Source organism: Scyliorhinus canicula, chromosome 7 (genome assembly GCF_902713615.1).
Source record: "Scyliorhinus canicula chromosome 7, sScyCan1.1, whole genome shotgun sequence".
In the NCBI taxonomy this organism is placed as follows: Eukaryota; Metazoa; Chordata; class Chondrichthyes; order Carcharhiniformes; family Scyliorhinidae; genus Scyliorhinus; species Scyliorhinus canicula.
In genome coordinates, this window is record NC_052152.1 from 34,041,552 (window position 1) to 34,061,172 (window position 19,621).

The following is a 19,621-nucleotide window of genomic DNA, read 5'->3' on the forward strand; positions in this document are numbered from 1 at the left end:
TGGGTAAGATTAGGGAAAATCCCCAGATCTTCTTTAAGTATGTCAAGGGGAAGAGGATAGCCGTGGAAAGAGTAGGACACATTCGGGACCAAGGGAGTAATCTGTGCGTCAAGCCAGATGACATTGGTAGAGTGTTAAATGAGTATGTCACATCTGTTTCACTTTGGAGAAGGAGGATGTGGGTGCCGAATGCAGACAGAGGGACTGTGAGGTTCTTGAGCATTTTGATATGGGGAGTGAGGAGGTACTGGAGATTTTGGCGGGCTTAAAAGTGGACATATTCCAGGTTCAGATGAGTTGTATCCCAGGCAGCTGTGGAAGGCAACGGAGGAAATGACAGGGTTCTGATTCAAATTTTTACTTCCTCTCTGGCCACAGGGGAGGTACCTGAGGACAGCGAATGTAGGCCCACTTTTCAAGATGGGTGGTAGAGATAAGCCAGGGAATTACAAACCAATGAGCTTCACATCGGTGGGAAACTATTGGAGAAAATTCTGAAGGACAGAATCAATTTCCTCTTGAAGAGACAAAGTTTGATCAGGGACGGTCAGCATGGGTTTGTCAGAGGCAGGTCATGTTTCACAAATTTGACTTATTATTTTTTTGAGGAGGTGACTGGGATTCTCCCCTATCCGGCGGGGCTGGGGGCCCCAGCATAGCGGAGTGGCGCCAACCACTCTGGCGTCGGGCCTCCCCGAAGGTGTGGAATTCTCCGCACGTTTGGGGACTAGGCCCGCGCCGGAGTGGTTGGCGCCACGCCGACTGGCAGCAAAACCGGCGCCAATGGCCTTTGACGGCCACCGGCCGGTGTCAGGGCTGGCCCAAAGGCCTTCGCCGGTCCGCGCATGCGCCGGTGGTGACATCAGCGGCAGGGGGTTCTCTTCCGCCTCCGCCATGGTGGAGGCCGTGGCGGCAGTGGAAGAAAAAGAGTGCCCCCACGGCACTGGTCCGCCCGCCGATCGGTGGGCCCCGATTGCGCACCCCCCGGGGTCCGATCGCCCTGCGCCCACCCCCCCCAGGACCCTGGGCGCCCGCTCGCGCCGCGAATCCCGCCGCCACCAGAGGTGGTTGAAACCATGGCGGCGGGAGAGGCCTCTCAATGGTGGGACTTCGGCCCATCGTGGGCCAGAGAATCACCACAGGGGGCTCGCCGATCGGCGCAGAGGGCACGCCGATCGGCGTGGTGCGATTCCCGCCCCCGCCAATTCCCGGGTGGCGTAGAATTCCAGACGCGGCGGGAGCGGGATTTTCACCGGCCCCGGGCGATTCTCCGACCCTGCGGGGGGTCGGAGAATTTTGCCCCAGATGAGGAGATGCAGGCAATGCAGTTGATGTAATTTATATGGATTTCAGCAAAGCATTGGAAAATGTCCCACATGGAATACTGATAAAGGTAAAAGTACAGGGCGGCGGGATTCTCCAATGGGGCTACGTCACCACGCCCACGAAAAAACGTGCGCGAATCACTCTGGACTTACCTGGAGAAAGTTCAGGGTGATTCTCCGATGTGCAGGGGGCTAGCGGGGCCCTGGAGTTCTCCCTCAGCTCCGACTGCCAATACAGGGCCCTGCACTTCCAGTCGGGGGTCCGCGCATGCGCACGGCAGCGGCCTGCATTGGCCACCCCGCGAGACATGGCAGACCCACACCACGGACCAGCACCAAGAAGATAAGTGTTCCCCCCCCCCCCCCAGACTGCGCGCGTCTGCGGATCGGTGGCCCCCGATCGATAGCCTGGCCATCCTGGAGGCCCCCCCCCTCCATGAATTATCCCTCCGCCCCCAATATAGCGGCTGCGGACTCCACGCCGAGTTGTTGCCGGGTGGAACCATGAGAGAACCAAGCCGGCAAGAACTCAGCCAGCCGCACTCGGTGAATCACCATGGGGGCCTCTTTCAATGGCCCCCGATCTGCGCTGCTTTGACCGCTCGCACCCAATTGGCAGCGATTCTCCGGGGACTGGAGAATCACGGGAGCAACATCGGACCCGATCTCGGATTTGACGCCCATTATCCGGCCCCACGCCGATAGCAATTTCGGCGCAGAGGCTTAGAGAATCCTGTCCAGGATATTCAGGGTAACATGGCAAGTTGGATCTAAAATTGACTTATGGATAGGAGACAGAGGGCGGAGGTAAAAGGCTGTTTGTGTGACTGGAGGTCGGTGTCTAACGGGGCACCACAGGGATTAGTATTGGGTGCCTTATTATTTGTGATATGCATAAACAATTTAGAAGAAAATATGGGTGGAGGGGATGATCAGTAAGTTTGCAGATGACATGAAGTTTGGCCGGGTGGTTGACAATGAAGAAAAAGGTCTTAGGTTGCAGGAGGATACTGATGGATTGGTCAGATAGGCAGGTGGAATTTAACCCTGAAAAGTGTGAGGTGATGCACTTTGAAAGTAGCAACAAGACAAGGGAGTACTCAATGAATGGCAGGACACTAGGAAGCACAGAGGAACAAAGGGATCTTGGCTTGCTTGTCCACAGATCTCTGAAGGTGGCAGGACAGGTTATTAGGGTATTTATTAGTTGTGGCATATATTATAAGAGTAGGAATGTTACGTTGGAGCTGAACAGGACTTTGGTTCGGCCATAGCTGGGGTATTGTGTTCAGTTCTGGTCACCGTACTATCAGAAGGATGTGATGCACCAGGGAGGCTGCAGAGGAGATTCACCAGGATGTTGCCTGGAATGGAGAATTTTAGCTTTGAACTGAAGTTGGATGATCCCAGTTGTTTTCTTTGGAGCAGAGAAGGCTGAGAGGGATCTGATTGAGGTGTATAAGGTTATAAGGGCATAGATATGGTGGATAGAAAGCAGCTGTTCCCCTTAGTGGAAAGGTCAATAACAAGGGGCATGATTTTAAGTTGAAAGGTAGGAGGTTTAGAGGGGGAAAACCTTTTCACGCACAAGGTGGTGGAAATCTGTAATGCATTGCTTGGAAGGGTAGTTGAGGCACAAAATCTCACAAAAAGTACTTGGATGAACCCTTGAACTGTTTAAACAGTCAAGGCTACGGGCCAAGTTCTGGGAATGAGATTAGATTAGAGTAAGTTTCCTTTGTTGGTGCAGACTTGATGGACTGAAGGGCCTCTTCTGTCCTGTATTATTCTTCTAATTCAATTAAATAAGTTGACCTCAGTTCCAGAGACAGTGGGAGTGCTGTAATTAGCACTACTGGAATCGAGAAGAGATAGTCTTCACCATTCAGTAACCTGTGTTGAAATATGTAGAACAACATCAAGATCAAGACAACTGTACAGCTGGTCAATACCACTGGGTGGGTTTATGAGTCTAGTTAAACAGTGAGCAGCCTCTTACATCAATGTTTATCAAGGCGATTAAAGACAATATCAAAGACAATATCAGCACTCGTTTGGGTAGATTTTAAAAACATTATCACATGCATTTTCTGTCAGTTAGATCTTGGTAAGAAGGGAGAAAGATCATGAAGCAAATATGAGCAGACGCGCTTAAGTTAAATTCTGGAATTATAGACATTAATTAGTATTTACTGCATTGAAATAAAAGTTTAATTCAGAATTAATTTTGTCAATTTTTGTTCCCTCGTCCTCTGAAGATCATGGGCCTCTCACGAGATTTGCAACACTTGGAACTCCTCGCACGATCTAACAAGATCTCACGAGACGCCACGATCTAACATATTTAAGTAAGCTATTAGGCTCATTTAAATATGTTGGCAACCAATTCACCAGAGGCCCAGGAATGATCACTCGGGCCTGGGAGGTCTCGCCATGACACCATTTACCACTGTCTCACACAAACGTGGACCAAGCATAACGGTACCTTGGGGGAGGGGGGGGGGGTGGTTCCCAGGTCATCAGAAGCCCCCGGGCGGTCTTGGTCTAGACAGGGTGGTACCCTGGCACTCCTGATGGCATCCGGTAACCTTGGCACTGCCAGCTTGGCACCTTGGCAGTGCCACCCAGGCTCCTGAGCAGGATGCCCAAGTGGCATTGTCAAGCTAGCAGGGGCACTGCTAGGCTGGCAGTGCCATGGCGTCCATGTGCCAAGTTGCCCATGTCAGGGATTGGGACTGGGGTGCCCTGCCCTTAAAGAGGTGGGGTGATGGGGAGGCTCCAAGACCCCCTTAGAGGTAAGTTGGGGCAATGAAGGGGGTGGGGGGGGGGTCTGTAGGCCACAGTGGGGATGCTGAGGAGGTCGCGAGATGAGGGCATTCCTGCGTTCACAAGCTGAGCTAATCAGTGCAGGAAGTGAGGCAAGTGCAGCTTTGGCAGGGCATTCCTGACCGAGGCCAGAAAATAATGACAGAGTTCCGTTTGACAGCAGGAACGCCGAGAAAGGCTCTGTCACATCCGCCCAAAATGGGACTCTTTTTGTGCGTTAAATCGAGCCACATATTAAGATCGTAAGGAGAATGCCACCCGGCCCTTAAGCATTTAATGAGATCATGGCTGATTGTGGCCTCAACTAAACTTTCCTGCCTGTCTGCCCATAACCCTCGACCTTGCTGTGGTAAGGTTCCTTGTTGCCAGTTATACTCTGTCTAATGAGAGGCTTCAAAACCTACTTTATGGTCAAAGCTAAGATATTAATAGCAACTTGGATAATTATTGGAATCTTATCTTTTTTACTCATCAAATAGAATTTTCAGTTTCAGGTCATTCCCTAATATGATGGATTGGTACAATTTAAAATTTTTGTAGGATATCTCCAAAGTCAAGTTTTACCGAAACACACCATTTTATTTTGCACACTATGGGCGTGTTTCTCCGGTCCCCTAGCCGTGTGTTTCTTGGCGGTGCCCGTTCCCTGGTGGCGGGATTCCATCTTCCCACCGCTTGTCAATGGGAATTCCCATTGAAAGCACCCCACGCCGCTGCAAATCCCACTGGCGGGGATACTCTGCCAGCAGGGAAAACGAATTGCAACAACCGGAGAATTCCAGACAATCATTTTTGTGTAGGTTTCATCTCTGTTGCGGCTGCTAAATACACATTAATTAGCTGTGTCTCAAACACTTGTCTTATTTATAATGATGAAAATTCTGATCCAGTATAATCTTCTGTTCAGGGTCTATTTCCTACCCTGATCTACACTTTGTACACTTATCTTCCTCCGGTTTTTCAGGCCAATCTTCCAATGGAGGATCCTGCAGACCGTGGTCAGTGTTGGAAATCTCAAAGGGAGCAGAGGAGAGAAACCCCGCAGAAGCCACAATCACCTTTGATGGTCATATTCTGGTAAGTAATGTTTAAAAGTCCCAAAGCTTCTTTGAGAAGCCATGGAGAGAAGGTAAGTGGGTAAAGGAGTAAGAAGGCAGGTTGGCTGAGGCTGTAGAGTAGGTAATGTAAGCGTGTAAAGGGTGTCGGGTGGCAGGTGAGTAGGTGGGTAAGGCAGGTGGGTACGGTGGGTAATGGGGTAGGGTGGTGAGGTTGAATGCAGCTCGTCTCAGGGGGAATTGGAGGATTGGGAGGGGTTGGGTTGAGTGGGAGCTGGGAGATTCTGAGGGGAGTCGGGTGATCGGAAGAGTCGCGGGGGTGCAGGGAATCAGGTTGTGAGGTTAGGTCAGGGGGAGTTAGAAGGTTGGGAGGGTCGAGTGGTTGTGGCTAATCAGGTTGACGGTGGGGGATTGGAGGGAAGTAGGATGGCTGCGGGGTGAGCTGGGTTAGAAAAGGGGAATCAAAAGATCGGGGGGGGAGACGTCAGGTGGTGGGGGCTAGTCAGGGTCGGGGTGATAGTTGGGATCAGGTCAGGTTGGGGAGTGTGGGGAATTGGACGGTTTGGTGGTCAACGTTATTCAGGTCAGGTCGAAAGGTGGGGCATGGGTGAAGAGTGGCTGTGTTTCAATCTACCTAAAATTTCCTGGGTAACTATTCAGGTAAGTGAGCTCTCCGAAATCTCTGACTCTACCTCAGAGTTGGAGACATTCTCAGAGGGTCTCGGGGATCAGCAGTTCAAATGTCCTGGGCAATTCCCACAGGCTATTGTGTTGGGACTTTGAAGAGGTCCTGTAGTGTATGTTGGAGGGTGAGTCCAGTCTCTGCCTATCCGGAGACTTGAAGATCTGAGCCAATATTTCTTGGAAAATAGTTATGTATTTATGAGGATTCAACTTTTATAATTATGCATCACTTCCAGGGTGCATGGATTCATTATGTTAATAAGGATCACATATAATCAGCTTTATACTTCAAAGTGATTCTTCTCCCCCATACTAACAAAGTACAAACTTACTGGGCCTGGAGAATGTAGTGTGTTATATTATCGCCATTGTCATCTGCTCTAATCCAGTTGATATCATCGTGGATTGTATATGGTGTACCTGGTTTTCCTGGTACACCAGCTATAAACAAAAACAATTCTGATAATTGCACAACATTTACAGTGAAATAAATAGTTCATCATGGCAGAGTTGATACCCTACTACTGTCAATATGGAATATTGAACAAAAGTTTTAGTAATATTCTTAAACAACCCATTGTTAAGCCGCCAATACAAGCATGATTAATTCAGGTACAATTAGTCCAGAGTGGCAAATTTACAGAATGATTCTCCCGATATGGTTTAGCAGTACATCATCTAGGGCTTCTAGAAAAGCACAACAAAACTACAATGCTTAATACAGGTGTGTTATAAGTAAGAATAAAATCAAAATTGAGTCTTATAGTACATCAGTTTGGAGCATCAACAAACTGGCTCACTGTATTATATTCCCAATCTTTAGTGTACCACCACTCGAAGGAGGTAAGCAGAGTCCAGTCACTACATCTCTGGGTGACAGAGAAGTGGATATGAGGGACAATCAAAAACTGAACGTATGTGAAACTGCCTTCTAGGAAGCCCAAAAACATTTTTAGAGACCTTTCAGCAGATAGTAGAGGATGGGCAGAAGGACTATGTTAATAACCAAAGAGAAAAATAAAACTGGATGTCTCATTCTAGCAAAATCAAGAATCAAGATTCTCCGTTGCCTGTAGCGGAGTTCCTGATGCGGCGAAGAATCTCTTGTCGGGGGAAAAAATGGGGTTGTTTGCGCCCTGCGCCAGCAGGAGGATGCTAATGGGTCAAAATGACCCACTACATCCTATTAATAGGCTGGACACTGGTTCTCAAAGCCTCTGTGTTGCTCTGGCCCTCTTGGCCAGGATTCACACGGGAGTCGATTAATGGAAATATTTGCCAGCATGGCCCTGAGGCGAAGGACCAAGAGGATATGTATTTAAGGTAGGTGCCCCCAACATTCATCAGAGTGCCCCATTCTCCTCCCATGCAAATTTTGCCCACCCCAGCCCGCATCAGAGGCACCCCCCATAACAGAAACACCCAATAATAGAGAACCCCCCCCCACATAACAGAGAACCCCCCTTCCCATTGGTCACCCCTGCCTGGAAGCTAAAGAGCAGTCCAGCGCCAACAGTGGGGGAAAAAAAATCACTGCTTTTTCACTCACCTGAACCTTACACCTGGTACCTTGGGCAGATGTCTAGAAAGCAACAGCTGCTACTTGGTAGAAAGCCAAAATTACACCACAAGGTTTTCAAGCCGCTCAAACCACTTGATCTGCTAGTCACCTCAAATAACTTTTAGTAGGCTGTAATTGACCGCTTGCAGACAGCCAGATTTCTAGATTGTTTATTTTCATTCCCATTCACGCTTGAATGTATCTCAAATAGCCTGCTTTGAACCACAATGTTTATAAACATCTAGGAGTTTTGTTTTCACTTCCTCTTTTTCTCCATAGAAAGCACTTAACTGCTTTAGATGTGATCATGAGCTGTCCTCAAGCCTGATGTTTATATACATTATGGTTAGCTTCACAGCAGGGTGCTTGAACAGCAAGGACTTGAGATGCATTTCACTCTTTCACTGATTGTTTTCTCTGTTTCTGCCTGGACTGCCTATTAGCTTCCAGAAAGGGCTGACTGATGAGGGGTTCTTTTAAGGGGGGGGTCTCTGATATGGTGGCTCTGGTGGGAATCTCCGATATGGGGGGGTTCTCTGATATGGGGTGTTCTCTGTTGAGGGGGGGGGGGTCCCTGGTATGGGGGTGGGCCTGTCACCCTCATGTGTGCGTGTTGGGATGTGTCCCAGAAATACCAGTGGTTGGGGTGGGGGGGGAGGAATAGCTCAAAATGGCAATCTGATAGCGGGATTCGGAATGGAATCCCTTGTGCTCCCCGCCATGCAGAAATGTGCATGACTGGCGAGAGTGAATTACTTGTGGGCAGTGAGCGCCCAGTGTGAACCAGAAGCAAAGCAGTTCCAGCGGAGGACATCATCAACCAAATGGAGAATCCAGCCCCACAGGTACAGTCATGTAATGGTTATATTGCTGGAGTTGTAATCCAAATAAATACAACTTCAAATCCAATCATAGCTGCTCGGAAATTGGAAAATTTGTTGGGGCTTTTACGATAATGGTTTCATGGTCACCATTACTGAGACTAGCGATTGAATTCCAGATTTATTCCATTTCCATTGAATTTAAATTCCACCAGCTGTGTGGGATTTGAACCCGTGTCCCCAGAGCATTAGCCTTTGGACTACAAGTCCAATGGCATTACTATGATGCCACTGTCTCCCCAGTTGCAAAAGATTGCACATTATCGAAACATCTTACTGTCTAACATAAAAACCTACTGCCTCAGGGAATTTCACACAGCAGATCGAATCAAAGAGCAATTTCTTTTTAGAACAACTGATTTCTATCATATTATTACCTTTAGTCTTGAGTACCTGCACGGCAGATGCACATGAAATGTTTGTTTTGTAAGTAATGACTGTTCTCAGGGCATATATTCTCGATGGACGAAGATCCAGAATAAAACAACTGAAATTGCCATTATTACTGAAATTGCCATTGTTGGAGCAGTTCATTTGTGCTCGTTTCCAAGTTTCTCTGCTGGCATCCTTGTTAAAGAAAAATACACAACAGACAATTAAAACAGCCGTCAATGATCATAGTACACTTTGTCTTGCAAAGTTTTCAGTAAAGTAGCAGAAGCGACATGAAAAATTAATAGAGAACAATATACCCGAAAAGGGGAGATCTTGTGACATGATGGCAGCATTTCGAGCTCTAGGCCAAAAATTCCAGGTTCAAGTCCCACTTCAGGACTTGATGGCCATGGAAGGTGCATGTATGCCATGGCCAAATGGGCCGATAATCAGCCTGTAAATCTATCCATTATACCTGATGGCAGACGATAAAGAACAGGAGAGTTTTCTGGTCAGCCATGCTGCAGAAGGCAACAGCATACCTCTGCAGCACTTTGCCAATTATGGCCATGAGTCATTCCAATGGTCGCCAACCCTCTCTTAAGAAATGGTATCTGAAGCAAGAGGATACACCAGAAGGCCACAAAAGATTGCATATGGCTATTAATCTCCTGTGACATTGCACAATTTATTTTTGGTTGTATTTGAACATTGAAACAATTGTTACAGGGTTCAAACCAGTGATCCTTACAGAAACATGCTCAAATTATTTTTTAAGAAACAGCATTTTCCTGTGCTACCAGGAGGAGCATTAATGTTTCTCCAGGTCACACAAAACATTCTTGCTGAAAAGCCCATAAGATCATAGGGCCAGGTACCTGAGAAATCTCAAACCAGTATGTTTCCATTGTGCGACTGGCTGTAAATTGCCAGAGAATTCTCGCTGTATTATTTCCAACTGAAAGGAGATGAGGAGACCCAGGAGTCAGGAATGTTTTTCCGAAGACAGCTTCACTTTGGCTGAAACTTCCACCAACTGGGGGAAAGCTCAGTACCTGCCAAAAAATAATTTGCCCATTTAGCACAATTAGCAAAGAAGCAACAAGGAAGATGCTGGACAAAATCCTGTGATCTTTTGATCACGGCATATGTGCTGGGATCTGCCCACTCTGGAACTCCAACACGAACCCCACCAATGTAATAATAATAATCTTTATTGCCACAAGTAGGCTTACATTAACATTGCAATGAAGTTACTGTGAAACACCCCTAGCCGCCAAATTCTCTAATTTACAGTCCAAAAATATGTGTAGGGGCCTCAACTATCCATTGCATTTACTACTGACTAGGATGATGGAATAGAAAGGCGCATATCATAATTTGCCAATGCCAAAAAGATAAGATGGTATTATAAGCAATGTAGCTGAAGGGACAAAATGTGACAAATGGATTTCAATGTAATGAAAAATGGGGGGTCATCTACTTTGAACTTGAAGAGAATAGAACAGGGGACTTTCCAAATGGTGAAAAAATTAGAAAGAGTGGAGGTCCGCAGAGTCATGTGAGGAGGGAGGCCCAAGTATACACATCATCAAGGTGTTATGAACAGGGGATAGAAAATAATAAAAACAGCTAATAGAATGCTGACCTCTACATCTATCAGATGAGAATACAAGGGGGTAGAACTCTTACTTCAGCTACAAAAAGCCTGCCGCACCTAGAGTACTGCAAGTAGCACTGAGCATCAAACCTTAGGATGGATAAACTGGAGGAAGTGCAGAGTAGTTACTGGAATTATGCCTGAACTCCAAGATTAAGTCTCGGGTTACATTTCCTGGAATTAATGGAGTTAAGGGATTATTTGATTGACTTTTTCAAGATATTAAGGGGAATAGAAAGAGTAAGTGGAGAGAAACTATTTCCACCAATTGGACAGATGGCCTATTCAAAAAATTAGAGCCAGACCTTTCAGGAGTGAAATTAGGATATACTTTTTCATGTGAGTGGGGGAGATATTTGGAACTCTCTTCCAGAAACAGAAGTTGATGCAAGATCCATTATTAAATTCAAAACTGGGATTGTTAGATTAAGTAGCAAAGGCTCTTGTATGGAGTCTAGGTCACAGGTCAGCCATGTTCAATGGTGCAGAACAGGCCTGAGGCACCAAATGGTCTGCTCCTGTAAGCCTGTTGAATTGGTCAGGTAAAGCAAATGAATTTACAGCTTGGGTCTCTACTTTTAGAGGCGAGATAACCCATTTTTGTTGTGCTCGCCTGATCATTAGAGTGGTGAAACTGTGACTTCCTTCATTTTGTAAATTAGATTTCCGTATATCTCAGGTGTCAATAGCTTTGTACTTCCTGCATTTTCACTACAGAAAAGCAATGGTAATTTGATACTCGCTGGCTGAGCATTAAAACAATTCAGCTCACGTCTCATAACTCTACAATATGGAGACAGTAAATTAGTATGAGGGGAACAAGTATTAAAATATTTATTCTTAGCTTACCTGGAACCAATATACAGTTCCACTTTTAAGGTTTGCTACTTCAATCTGTCTTTGTCCATCTGCTTCTTGGTCTAATCTTGCAGGCGCAGCAGGCCAGTAGTTATTACCATTATACCGAACTTGGTATCGAAGCTGTTCCATGGGTCCTCTGGGTTTTAAAGGTGCAGTCCATGAAACCTTTGCTCTGCGGTCTGACAGCACAAGTACTTCTACTTGTTGTGGTGCTGATGGCACTTGTAAATACACAAAATACAATTCTAGGTATCAGAATATGTCACATACAGTATCACATGAACATGTCCACTAGATTTTAAAAGATGTTCTGCTGCATACCATTTCTAAAACTGACATTTCTCATAAAAACCAAGATCCTGCATTGCAAATGCCTCGGAATTTAAATACATTTTATGTGGTTATGTTTTAGGCTGCCACCGAAGTGATTAAGCTCCACCAGTTTTCACTTTGCCTCTGCACTCGGAGGCCATCCGAGTTTGGAGATTTTTATTCATTGTGCTTCCAATGGAAACAATCATATACCAGAGACTAAAGACTGGCTGTGAGGCAAGCCAGGATGCCTAGCTGATTTTGGTCACGGCAAAGTCATCAGCTTGCAAAGCAAGGAAATGCAGCGATTTTCTTCTGCTGAATAGTGAATGAAAATTCTACTTCAACTATTAAATAAACTCTATCAAACAGGTTTTGTCTATTCTGCCTGAGTGATGCCCTATTCCACACCCCTCTCCATTCACATCAAAAGAGTCCTCTCCTTCCCATTCTCTTCCCCTTTCCCCAAGGCGTGTTCACTGTATCCTCCCTTCCTTACTGTAAGATGCTCTAAGATCTCACCCCAACAGTGGGGACTATAAGTTGTAAATCACAGTGACTACAACATGAATGCCAAATATCAAGTCCTGTTGAAATGTTACACAGAATATACAGGGCGGGATTCTCCGGCAGCGCCCGCTCAGCGACCGGAGAATCCCACCCGAGGTCAATGGACTTTTCCATTGTCCGTGTCTCACCCATGGCGATCTTGTGACGGGCGGGTCAGAAGGATCCAGCCCATTAAGTTGGTGGCTTTTTAAAGGTGAGATGAGTGTGACTGCGCTTGACATCAAGGCAGCATTTAATCGAGTGTGGCATCAAGGTGCTCGAGTAAAACTGGAGTCAATGGGATACAGGGATAAAATCTCACTGGTTGGAGTTATACCTAGAACAAAGGAAGTTGGTTGTGATAGTTGGAGGTCAGTAATCTCTGACCATCACTGCAGGAGTTCCTCAGGGTAGTGTCCTAGACCCAACCATCTTCAGCTGCTTCATCAATGACCTCCCTTCCAACCATAAGTCCAGGTGTGGGGATGTTCGCTGATGATTGCATAATGTTCAGTACCATTCGCAACTCCTTAGACACTGAAGAACCCACGCACAAATGGCCAAAGACTTCGACAATATCCAGGCTTGGGCTGACAAGTTACAAGTAACGTTCGTGCCACACAAGTGCCAGGCAATGACTAACTCCAATAATAGAGAATGAAACCATTGCCCCTTGACATTCAATGACATTACCATCACTGAATTCCCCCATTATCAACATCCTGAGAGTTTCCATTGGTCACAAATTGAATTGAAGTGGACTCGCCATATAAATACTGTGCCTACAAGGGCAGGTCAGAGGCTCGGAATCCTGTGGTAAGTAACTCACCTCCAGACTCCCTAAAGCCTGCCTGCCTCCTACAAGACACAAGTCAGGAGTGTAATGGAACACTCCCCACTTGCCTGGATAAGTGCAGCTCCAACAATACTCGAGGCTCGACACCATCAAAGACAAAGCAGCCTGCCTGATTGGCACCTCCCTCCATCACCGACACACAATAGCAGCCGTGTGTCCAATCCACAAGATGCACTGCAGGAACTCACCAAGACTCCTTAGGCAGCACCTTCCAAACCCATGACCACTACCATCTAGATGGACAAGGGCAGCAGATACATGGGGGCACCACCACCTGGAAATCGCTTCCAAGTCATTCACCATCCTGATTTGGAAGTATATCACCGTTCCTTCACTGTCACTGGGTCAAAATCCTGGGACTCACAGTGGGTGTACCTATACCACATGGACTGCAGCGGTTCAAGAAAGAAGCTCACCACCACCTTCTCAAAAGACATTTAGGGATGGACAATAAATGCTGTACTAGCCAGCGATGCCCACATCCATCATAAAATATGAATAAAACAAATAAAAATAAAAACAAAACCAAGAGCACAGTCATAAGCTTGCGTTTACAAACCCCCCATCTTCCACCTTCCCCAGACCTTCCCCTTTGTTTTTCCTCCCCTCCTGTGCCTTTCTACTTACTTTAAATCTGATACATCTCTATTTTTTCCCAGTTCTGAATGAAAGGTCATTGACTTGAAATATTGGGCAGGATTCTCTGTTTGGGATTCTATGGGCGCGATCTTCCCAAAAGGAAACAAAGTCCCCAAGCGAGCGCGTTTAACCACATGTTTCCCGGCACGAGAAACACATGGCTATCCAACGTGACTCCATTTGAATAAGGAGCCTTAATGGGGAACGCAGGGCTAAGGCTGCACATAGCCCCATTTTATACAATGAGGACCTCTACTCGACGGAACTCCTGTAGCAATAGATCGGGACGCCATTTTTAAATGGCATCCCAATCTCCGAGGCCCACGAAAAAATCCCGGCCTTCCACCCACCCCACCCGCCGAATGCAACATGGAAGGGTACCCCTGCCCACCCACACCCCCAGCATCCACACCAGGCAACCCGGTCTAATTGCGCCACACAAAATGCGAGTTTGGCAGCCCCAACCTGGCACCCTGGCAATGCCCCTGCCAACTGGCAGTGCCAGGCTGACACCTATGTGGCAGTGCCAGAGTGCCAAGCTGGCACCTATGTGGCAGTGCCAGAGTGCCAGGCTGGCACTGCCAGGGCACCCAGGTGGCACCAGCAATGCCAGGGCACCACCAAGCCCAAAGGGAATGCAGCTGGGGGCCTCTGACTCCCTTGGAGACCTCCACGACTGACCTTCCCCCTGGTTCCCATTTGTGGAGATCAGTACCAAACACCACTTGCCCGAGGTCCACGAGCCGAAGGGATTGAATTCCAAAGCCTCAGGAAGGTACCTTGGGAATGTGCACATTAGATAACGTTTACTCCCTCGCTCTAAAATGCAAATTTTCCAAAATCTGATGCTTCCATTGTAGGCTGGATTCCCTTTGCAACATCCCGTGAGATTGCGTTGAATCTCGTGAAGCATTGCGAGCCTGGTTGGTCCTGGGAATGGGGTCTCCCAGCTTTCACCGGCCTCACCTTGGAAAGCTGCTTTTCCAGCACAGTATAGCCAGAGGTTCGCACCCGATGTTCTCCCGCTAGAGCTGAATTGCACCTGATTTGCATACTCACTGAGAACACAAATCAGGACCAAATTAGGGGCCTCACGGTAGCATGGTGGTTAGCATCAATGCTTCACAGCTCCAGGGTCCCAGGTTCGATTCCCAGCTGGGTCACTGTCTGTGTGGAGTCTGCACGTCCTCCCCGTGTGTGCGTGGGTTTCCTCCGGGTGCTCCGGTTTCCTCCCACAGTCCAAAGATGTGCGGGTTAGGTGGATTGGCCATGCTAAATTGCCCGTAGTGTAAGGTTAATGGGGGGATTGTTGGGTTACGGGTATACGGGTTACGTGGGTTTAAGTAGGGTGATCTTTGCTCGGCACAACATCGAGGGCCGAAGGGCCTGTTCTGTGCTGTACTGTTCTATGTTCTATGTTCTAGGACGCGATTCCTAATTCTTAGCCATGCAAATTTTTGCCTGGCAAGGTGACCCGATAGTGAGGTTTCCTCACCCCCCCAACATTGATATTGTTCATCCCCATTGCGCAATTCAGCCCACCCCTTGGTTTCTCTCGGTCACCCCTTCTCCCCCAATTCCAGTGCTTTCCATTTATCTCCCTCCACAGTTGCGTGAATTCCAAGTGGTCAGCTGTGATACTAACAGCACCTTTCTCTGTTTGAAGTGGTCCAGGAGCTGTCAATCAAAGCTTTATGTTTTAAACACTGGGGTTAGTTTCACAGCTGACCACTTCAAAGTTACTCAACCCTGAAAGGAAAGGAATGGAACAATGCTGACAGCTGGGTGAGTGTGGAAGTTGTCAATCACAGCCTAGTAAAATCAATATCAAAGAGAAATGAATGACTGGCTTGTAGGTCAAAGATCTGAGGGGGTTTAAACCCAGCTGACTAGTTTTCTCATTCCAGGAATTGCCAGGTGCTGCTTACTGTGTCTGAGTCAGCAGGTGTGTTGCCCAGGTGAGTGCTAAAGCAGTAGTTTTTTTCACTGCCTGTGTCTGGAATGTTCTCTCGCTTCCAGACAGAGGTCTGTCTTCTGGGGGGGACTTTCTGACAGGGGTCTCTCTTCTGGGGGGCTTCCTGATGGGGGTCTCTCTTCTGGTGTGATTGTGGTGGGGGGGGGGGAGAGTGTCTCTTTTCTTACCGGGTCTGTGGTGGGGTCTCTTTATTTAGAGGGTCTCTTTATTTAGGGAGTCACCGGGGGGGGGGGGGGGGTCTTTAATTGGTGGGGGGGAAATCTGGCGGGGGTAGGGTAGGGTTGGCAGGTCTTGCATTGTGGGGGGGTGCGCTCCTCTAATGGTCTTTGGGGGCAACTCCTTTAAAAAGTTATTCCCTTGGCCCACCGCAAGGTCCAGCGGTCAAACCAGCTCTAATTTCCGCCCACATGATCCACAGACCAGAGGACATGGGAATATGATGCCTGAAGCCAGTGGGGGTGGGGGGGCCGGGGCATTGGGAACAGGTCAACGACCAGCGCTGATCCCAATTTTTCAACATGGGATTGTCTGCCACATTGGGAACTCCTCTACCGTTGACGCAAGGCAGAGAATCCAGGCAATTAAATCATTCTATCAGCAAAAAAAATTTCTATAATTTCTGCTTAATTTTGAGATTTCGAGCAAGTATTTTGCCTCAAATAAATGGTTCATTAATCAGTCCACACATTGTGGTTTTTAAAAATGCATATTTCCCTCTTGCCTTGTGTTAGCCTCATTGTAACATGTATTATCCCTAGTCGAAGGTGCATGCAGCTGATCTGTTCTACAGATCTGACAGTTTTGCTCTGTAACCTACAATGCGCTCAAAATCAGCTCTTAATCCCTCTGTAAATTATCTTTTTACACTGCACTCAACTGCAGCATTACAGCCAAGATTGAAAGCTCTGCACATGAAGAATCATAAGAAACTGGACTAATGAATAAGATAAAGCATTTGGGTTCAAAAAAGACATGGGGCGCTATTCCCCCCCCCCCCCCCCCACACCCGCCCCACGACATGAATCGCTGCTCGCTGCTTTTTACGGCGAACAGCGACTCTCCCCAGGCTGATGGGCCGAGTGCCCAGGCCTTTACGACCGTTTTTACGGCAGCAAACACACCTGCTTGCTGCCGTCGTAAAAACGGCCGCAACATGCCCGTTCTGGGCATCCAGGGCCCCGATTGGCACGGCCGTACCACGGGGCATGGGCCCGCGATCGGTGCCCACCGATCGCGGGCAGTGCATCCATAACGGACGCACTCTTTCTCCCTCCGCCACCCCGCAGGATCAGTCCACGGGGCGGTCGAGGGAGATGACGGCCCCATGCATGCGCGGCTGACGTCATCATGCGCGTCAGCCGGCGTGACGCTTGGCGCGCGGACTTAGCGACGGTGCCCACCGATTGTCGGGCCGGCGTCTCAAAGGGACGCACTCTTTCCCCTCCGCCGTCCCACAAGATCAAGCCGCCACGTCATGCGGGGCAGCGGAGGAGAAGACGGCAACCGCGCATGCGGTTTGAGTCGTCGTGATGTCAGCCACGCATGCGTGGGTTGGAGCCGGCCAACCTGCGCATGCACGGCTGACGTCACTTAGCGCGTCATTCTCGGTGTGCCGCCTTGACGCAAGCGTCAAGGCCCGGCGGCCGAGAGTTACGGAGCGCCGCTCCTAGCCCCCCGGGTGGGGGTGAATAAGGTGAGAGGAGCGGCCTCCGAGGCCGTCATGAAACTCGACCGAGTTCACGACGGCCTTCCCGATTTTTCACGGGAGCGGAGAATGCCGCCCTGGGTATCAAGGCAAAACTTGAATCAACGACCGGAGCTGACCTGATTGTGATGCTGGTGCCGGGATGACGTGCACGACAACGCACCGGCCGGATAAGTAAACGAATTAAAATGAGACTTAATGCCTCATTTGCATCCATTTAGCGGGCTCGGCACCCTATGCTCCCATCCTCCGTGATTCTCTGGTCCCCACGTGGGCGCGAATCACTTGTGGTCCCTACCAGAGTGGCCCTGATATAGTGGACTTCGCTGTGGGCAAAGGGGGTAACTGCCCCCAGGAGTTACCCTCTTGGCCCACCACGAGGTCCACCACACGAAGGCCACACTGGTAGGAACCATCAGAGTCCAACCACTGCCCCCCCCCCCCCCCCCCCCCCCCCCACAGAGCCCTACATGCCCACCCCTCCCCCACATATGACTTTCCCCCGGGGACACCTATAATAGGGAGGTCCCTCCACAGGGAACCCTGTAATAGGGAGACCTTCCACGGAGGCCCCGAAATAGAGGGACCCCCCCCACAATGACCGGCTGCCAAAAGGATGCCAGGATGCTGCCCCCTCCCCCCCAGAAGAGACCATGTCTGGAAGCTAGAGAGCAATCCAGACAGGGCAGTGAGAAGAATTACAGCTGGAACACTAACCTTGAAGCTCCAGGTGTCCATTCCTGGAAGAAGAACAGCTGTGCCTGCGTCTGGTTCCCAGAGATCCATTAACTGCAAACCATTCATAACTTTCTAGTAGTGGTCTATGACTGACAGCTTCGACAATTCATCTGCAGCTTTGACTCATTCATCTCCCTTCATGGTTCAGTGGCCTAAGTGGTGAAACCCCAATATTTACAAACACTGACCACATCGATCAGCCAATGCTGGTTACTGCCAAAGTTCCTGGCATAAACACAATCATTAGGATTAAAATGTCTCTCCTTAACATGAGAATCATGTCTCTTCTATTCTGGTCTCCTTCTCACTTTTGATTTGAAAATTAGATGTAGCAAATCCAGGTGTGACTTCAGTCTTCTGCCTATCAATAATTCAGCTGGTGAGAGTCCCAGAGTTGTTTGTAGTGTGATGCGATATTGAAATAAGAACCTTGAAAGCTTGGTCCCAAAGTATGACCAGCCATCCTCTTCAATCCTTCCTTCAATGTCTGAACTGCTCGTTCTGCCAAACCATGTGAAGCTGGATGAAAAGACACAGTACACACATGCTGTATTTCATTTCTTCACACAAACTCATGGAACAACTCGCTTGTAAATGTGCCATTATCAGAAACGAGAGAATCCAGTAACCCATGAGTTGCAAAGACTTGGCTTAGCTGCTCTATGGTACTGGGAGCTGTAAAGTTGCTTGATGTATATTTCTAACCACTTAGAATGCATCCATAATGACAAAAAACATGTGACCCATGAAAGAACCTGCAAAATCCGCATGAAGTCCTGACCAAGGATGATCAGGCCACTCCCAAGGATGCAATAGCGCTAGTGATGTAATCTTCTGGTTAGATTGACATGCAGAACAGGCTTTTACTTTGTTCTCCAAATCCTGTTCCATATTAAACCACCAAACATATGACCTGGCTGGGCTCTTCATTTGAGAGACATTTGAATGAACCTCATGAATTTCATCCTTTACTTGCAAATGGCCTGGGGCAGAACGACCACTCTCAACCCCCAGAATGCAAGCGTCCAGCACACTTATCTCCTCTTTGCACCAGACATAAGTCTTCAATCCATCATCCTCTATGATTGGTGGCCATTGTTGCATCAGAAATCCTTTAACTTGTGACAGAATAGAATCTCTGTCCGTCCACTGCTTAATTTGTTTCGCACTCACTGGAGGTAGGGCAAGTCTCTCCAGTAAGATAATCGTTTTGGGGGAACACAATATCTGGGTTGGTAAATTCAGTAAAGGGAAGCGACTTACGCGTCTGCATTAACACTGTCCTTCCCTGCTCTATACACAATGCTGTACTGATACGCTGACAGTGTAAGCACCCAGTGCTGTATTCTTGCTAAGGACTTGGGAGGAAAACATTTTAACCCACTGAAAATGCTCATCAATGGCTTGTGGTCGGTGCAGATGGTGAACAAACGACCATAGAGGTACTGATGGAATCTTTTTACCGCAGGAATGATAGCCAAATCTTCTTTGTTCAACTGTGAATACCCCTTTTCAGCCTTTGTCAGCGCTCTAGGTGCAGAATCAATGGGTTTTTCGGACGCAGCCTCCATTACACGAGAAAGTACCGTCTCCACACCGTAGGGCGAGGCATCGTCTGG

At 48.1% G+C, this 19,621-nt stretch overlaps 1 protein-coding gene across 9 annotated transcripts in view; it reads right to left on the bottom strand.

Moving 5' to 3' along the window:
- The window catches only part of ros1 (c-ros oncogene 1, receptor tyrosine kinase), a 335,442-nt gene that overhangs the window by 169,785 nt on the left and 146,036 nt on the right, over window positions 1–19,621 (bottom strand). For all 9 annotated transcript variants that reach the window (XR_005461254.1, XM_038801721.1, XM_038801720.1 and 6 more), the window contains 4 exons: window positions 11,217–11,449; window positions 9,586–9,762; window positions 8,710–8,899; window positions 6,223–6,331 (listed from right to left, as the gene is read on the bottom strand). Coding sequence is in view for 8 of the 9 variants with exons in the window: in XM_038801721.1 (XP_038657649.1) it covers window positions 6,223–6,331; window positions 8,710–8,899; window positions 9,586–9,762; window positions 11,217–11,449 (709 nt within the window). In the remaining variant the exon portion in view is untranslated. The remainder of the gene's footprint in view (window positions 1–6,222; window positions 6,332–8,709; window positions 8,900–9,585; window positions 9,763–11,216; window positions 11,450–19,621) is intronic.